The sequence below is a fragment of the Tupaia chinensis genome, unplaced genomic scaffold, assembly GCF_000334495.1.
Source record: "Tupaia chinensis unplaced genomic scaffold, TupChi_1.0 Scaffold000187_1, whole genome shotgun sequence".
Classification (NCBI taxonomy): Eukaryota; Metazoa; Chordata; class Mammalia; order Scandentia; family Tupaiidae; genus Tupaia; species Tupaia belangeri.
Window position 1 is genome coordinate 3054941 of NW_006159662.1, and position 6000 is coordinate 3060940.

The following is a 6000-nucleotide window of genomic DNA, read 5'->3' on the forward strand; positions in this document are numbered from 1 at the left end:
TGTTCACATCTAGCAATAATAGAACTTACCTAGGGCCTCCCCTATAGGTAATCCTGGGGGGTTCTCATCAATGAAGTTATTCAGATGCGAAGGAAGAATGGGGCCGGGCTGTGCAATGGCTCTCAGAGGGCTGTGGCCTTCCTGCAGCATGGGAGGGGGCTGCTGCTCAGGAACCACAGCCTCTGTGGGAGGAGACTGCGGTCGATGAGAAACTGCATTATTAAAAAAAGCGTTGCTGGGCCCTGCCTGGTACGCAGGAGAAAGCTGAGGTGGCGGCGGCTGCGCCTGTTGATTCAGATGGTTCTGCTGCTGGACTACCTGATTTGGCTGGGGTGGCATCGGGTTCGGTTGTTCCGGCAAATTATTCTGCTGCTGATTTAACAGGGTGTGCTGCTGTGGAATTGGGAATGGTGGTCTTGGCAGCTGGGGAAGGGGATGAAAATGGCGATTGGGAATTGCATACTGCGCATGGGGAGCAGGAAGAGGAAGATTTATGTGTCTTGGGTTGAGATTATCTTTGCGAGGAAATTTGGTATTGGGATAAACGACACCAGGACGTGATTCGGGACTTCTGTTCTGCGGATTTGATTCCAAATCAACCTAGAAACAAATAATAAGCCTTTTTAACTGCAGAAGATTCAAGTTCAATGGCTCTTCAACTTTTCCCAACCCTAACACATTTCAAAGATGTGACACATTCTTATCAGTAACAGCAGGAGTGTTGGGGACCTAATCAGTCACTTTCTGACAATCAAACAAGGCCTCTTTTTTAAATTAAAAAAGATGACTCAGACAAAAACCAACACATTAAATTTGAGTTATAAGAAAAAAATATTGCCATATTATTAGCATATCCACTTTAATTCCTTTAAGGACATTATTTTTAATTTCACACTTTCTTCCTTGGAAAGATATCCATTTATTTTATTTTGCTATAAATCATTAAAATGTGTTCTTTCCTTCTGATTTTATTGTCTTCTAACATCTATTTCCTCAAACATATTTATATTAATAAAAAAATCTGTCTCCATTTTTTAAAATGTTAATAAATGGGGAACCAGCAGTTAGCATAAATGGCTATGTCACTGGACTCCCACGTAGTTGACCGCGGTTCGTGTCCCAGACCCGGTGGCTTAAAACTCACGCTGGGCGCGTGTGCGTGCGTGCCCAAGATCCCGAGAGGAGAATGGAGGAGAAGGGATTGCAGTGTGACCATCCCCCCTGGGGGGTGATTTCTCGCTTTCTGTCTCTATGTCTCTCTCTGTCTGTCTGGCGAGCGCACGCGCCCTACAGTGAAAATCTCTCCAAAAAAAAAAAAAAAGTTAATAAATGAATAAGCACTCTATCACCTTTGTACAGCCAATTTGGTTGTCAATTTCTACCATTACATATTGACAGGCTTTCCTTTTAACAAGCACTTACTGAGGGCCCAGCCAGTGCATAGTGCCTGGTGCTAGAGAATGAAAAAGCAATATTAAGACTTGGCCTATACTTTCAAGGGCTCTGAGCAGGGGATCTGTAAACTATGACCCTTATCCCACCAGATTTTTGTAAATAAAGTTTTATTGGAACATAGCCACATTCCTTGGTTTTATTCACCATGGCTGCTTTGACGCTACAATGACAATGCTTGTAGTTGCAATAGAGACCATCCAGCCCGTGAAGTCTAAGATTTACTATCTGGGCTTTTACAGGAAAAGCTTGCTAACCCCTGGTATAGAGAGAGTCCAGTAAAGCAGGGTACCTCAAACCCCAGGCCACAGACCAGGTGGCCTACTGGGGGCTAAGCTGCTGCACAACAGGGACAAGTAAGAAAGAGAGCGAAGCTTTCTTTGTGTTTGCAGCTGCAAGGCTTCCTCTCTGTTTGCAGCTGCCCCCGTCACTCACATTGCTGCTTCCTATCCAATCAGCAGAGGCACTGGATCCTCATGGGAGCACCAGCCCTACTGTTACGACAGTTCACTGTGTATTGCAATGTGGTAGTGGTGGAAATGGGGTGCATGGTGGATGTGGTGCACATGGGCCATCTGGGACCAACTCCCCTTCACCCAACACACACCCCAGTCCATGGAGGGACTGTCTTCCATGAGGCTAGTCCCTGGTACCAGGAGGGTAGGGGCTACTTTGCAGTAGAGGACGTCAACATGTAAACATGAAATTAAACACGGTGTAAGAGGCTGTGATATGGGTGCCTGGTACCTAGGAACATTTAAGAAAGCTTCAGAGAGGCCAGGGCATTTGAGCTGAAGCTTACAAAAAGAGCTAGGATGGTGCAAGGAGGGAAGGACATTCTGGTGAAGTAACAGCATGTGCAATGGCTAAACTGGAGAGAAAGTTTGGTGGATTTTGGAAGTCTGAGAAGGTTTGTACAGGGCTATAACTTCACTTGTTTATATGTTAAGTTTCCAGTTGCCTGACACTGATGAAACTGAGCCCAATTATACCAGACCCTGATCAATTTAATACTGAACCTAAACATGTTTTTAATCCCAGACACTGAGGTAAACTACGAAGATGTTTAAACTAGGGAGTGTTGGCATCCTCATGAAATTCAAGTTTGATCACAGTGTTCACAACATAAATAAAATGCACAGTAGAAAGGGGCAGTTTTTTCTTTTCAAGCTCTGTCAAAATACTCAGTGCACTTTCTGGGCACTAATTCAACCAGTGACATGAGGTGACTGTCTAATCAGTTCACGAGCACAAAAGCAGAGAAAATAGATGAATGGGCAGATAAGTTCAGGATTTTATAGTGGTATGACGAGAGAACAAAGTGAACAACTGAGAAAGTTAAGTCTTCTTTCTTCACTGTAACAGCTATAGCACGGCCCTCTCAGATCACGCTCCAGGTCACATTTACAGCTCTGTCTTCATTTATGACTTTATCACAGTAAGTCTAAATTCGGATCTCTCACAGAACAACAAATTTGAGAAAAGTATCCTGATAAAGAACAGCCAAAGAAAAGATGAAGGGAGAGAGGGCAACACGGCCCAGTAGGTCCTTATGAAACAATGACTATAAAAGGTACATGTAAAATGTGATAGACTTTTCATTAAAATATCAAGATTCCAAGATGACTGATCAGATCAAGCCATCAGGAAACACACCCACCACATCAGCAGCTTACCTGTTTTGGTTCTGCGGGTTTTTTTTCTGGTGTTCGAATCTTATTAATTTCAGGTCCCAGATTATTTGAATCATTTTTACCTAAGAAAATATTTCAAAATTCTTATAAATTTTCTCCAGCAGATGGGACATTTCCAATGATTATCCAAAATTAAGACAAAGAAGGAGAATATTTTAAAAGCATTTTCTACCCATTGTTATTGATTTATAGTACTACTTGGGTTTTGTTCCTAAATTTTCAGAGTTACAGCTTTTCTGCTAGGAAAAGTGAATTTATAAGTGAAGCAAACCTCAATGACAAGGCAAAGTTTAATAACGGAATAACCTTGAAACATTAAATAATCCCAAAGGAAACAACTCAAACTCCAGGAATTCAGCCTTTTTCTTCTCTTTTCTTTTTAAAGAGATTTTTAAGCAAGAAATCACTCCCAAGGGGGATAGCTATGCCATAATCCCTTCTCCTCCATTCTCCTCTCAGCATTTTGGGCACACATACACACACATATGCCCACATAAGTTTCAAACCACTGGGTCCAGGACTTGAACCACAATCCGCCATGTGGGAGTCCAGCAATGTAACCATTAGGGCATCTGCTTGTCCTTATAGTCTCACTTTTTAACACTAGACATATGAAAGGCTTTGGCATCTTGCTTATGTATACAGGTTCAATGCTTTTGACAGTTATAAATGCAAATATGCAAAAACTCAAATAGTGTGTCAATCCAATTTACTAAGGGAATTTAAACAGGATGGAGATTCTAAAAGAAATGTAGTTGCACTATTTAAAAGTAATAGATATCAAACTAAATATAAGTGAATGCTAAATAGTAGAGGAAGCAAAATGAAGGTTTAAAAAAAGTCCAGTAATAACACACTTAATTTCACAGTTAATCTACAAGAATTAACTGCTACATATTTTAAGTTTCATGAAGGACTCTCCTTGATTTGGTTTCTGGTTCAAAAACTTTTTTTTTTTTTTGAGAGGTTTTTGCTATAGGGTTCGTGCGCTCACCAGAAAGACAAAGACAGACAGAGAGACAGAAAGCGAGAAATCACCCCCCAGAGGGGATGGCCATGCTGCAATCCCTTCTCCTCCATTCTCCTCTCGGGATCTTGGGCACACACGCATACACACCTGGCAGGGCGGGAAAGACTTTTGTCATAGGGTACATGCACTCACTGGAGAGTGACAAGAAGAGAAAGAGAGAGAGAGAGAGAAAGAGGGAGGGAGGGAAGGAGGGAGGAGAGAGAGAGTGATTTCTATCCTTTCTCCATTCTCCTCTCAGGATTTTGGGCATGCACACACTTGCACTTGGCATGTTTTTCAAACCAACAGGTCCAAGATTCAAGCTATGGAGTCAGCCATGTGGGATTCAGCACTTTAACCACCATGCCACCTGCTGGCATCCAAGACTCTCTTTAAAATAAATAAATAAATAAAAGATACTTGTGGGATCAACAGGTGGCATGGTGGTTAAGGTGCTAGACTCCCATAGGACTGACCAGAGTTAAAGTCCCAGGTCTGGCAGCTTGCTTTCTCACTTTCCCTCTCTCTCTTCCTCTTATCAAATTAAAAAGAATAATAATGATGATAATAATGATAAATAAAATTAAATAAACAATTTTTAAAAAGATACTTGATTGCTTAATGAAAAACAACATAACATTTGGGGGTTTATAATGTAAAAAAATTAAATGCATGATAAAATTTAAGCATTAAGTTTAGTAAAGAAAAAAGTAAAATTAATGTTAAATTTTGTTTTGTTTTGTTTTGATTTTCTGTGACATGTACTGGTAAGAAATAAATTTAAAAAGTTAAAGATGTATACTAGCCAGAACAGCCCTTCTTCAAGAGACAGACAGCTCCATGGCTCCTGCGATCTAGCCATTTGGGGAGAAAGGAAGATGTCCCACTGATAACTGGGCCTCCAGCATTCAAAACTCGTGTGAACAGCCCTTCTTCAAGAGACAGACAGCTCCATGGCTCCTGCGATCTAGCCATTTGGGGAGAAAGGAAGATGTCCCACTGATAACTGGGCCTCCAGCATTCAAAACTCGTGTGTTAGGAAGATCCCTTTCAAGTCTCCTGTCTCTATCTGCCTTTGTCTCTCTCTACGTCTGTCTCTGTCCTCTCTCTCTCTCTCGCTCTCTCTTTTTTTTAATTTTTTTACTTTTTAGAATTTTTTTAAGGATCAATCACAACTAATACCTTTCATTCAGCTGTTATCATGTTAACAGAAATACATTAGTTTGTAATCTTAAAAAAAGTCGTCCCAGAACAGCCCTTCTTCAAGAGACAGACAGCTCCATGGCTCCTGCGATCTAGCCATTTGGGGAGAAAGGAAGATGTCCCACTGATAACTGGGCCTCCAGCATTCAAAACTCGTGTGGTAGGAAGATCTAAGTTTTCTAATTTTTGAGTTTTATTGAAATTTTTTGAATATTAATTTTTCTTTTTAGATTTATTTAAAAGTTCTTCTCTTCTTTTTCACTGTTTCTTATCTTTTTTTTTTTGCTGTTGTTGGTATTGTTTCCCTCTCTCTGCTTCCTTTTCTGCACACTCCTCGACCCTCAGATTGAACTTCCAAGTTTGGGAAGAAACCGACCATCCACCAGATGACTAGAAATCGCTGCAGGACCACAAGAAATATGGGGAAGCAGGAAAATACCTCTCCCACAAGGGAAAAGGATAGCTCCTCTTTATCCACACACAGTTCAATGGAAATCATGGAAATGTCTGATAAAGAATTCAGAACATTCATAATGGCAAAGCTAACAGAGAAGGAAGAGAAGGGAGACAAGAACTGCTGAAGAGGAAGGAGAAAGGAGTTGAAGAGTTCCAGGAGGTGAGGAAATTCATGCAAGATCTAAA

At 41.0% G+C, this 6000-nt stretch overlaps 1 protein-coding gene across 5 annotated transcripts in view; it reads right to left on the reverse strand.

Moving 5' to 3' along the window:
• Positions 1–6000, reverse strand: part of HELZ (helicase with zinc finger) — a 206108-nt gene that overhangs the window by 26042 nt on the left and 174066 nt on the right. For all 5 annotated transcript variants that reach the window (XM_006146767.3, XM_027771163.1, XM_027771161.1 and 2 more), the window contains 2 exons: positions 3129–3208; positions 30–600 (listed from right to left, as the gene is read on the reverse strand). In XM_006146767.3, coding sequence (XP_006146829.1) covers positions 30–600; positions 3129–3208 — 651 coding nt within the window. The remainder of the gene's footprint in view (positions 1–29; positions 601–3128; positions 3209–6000) is intronic.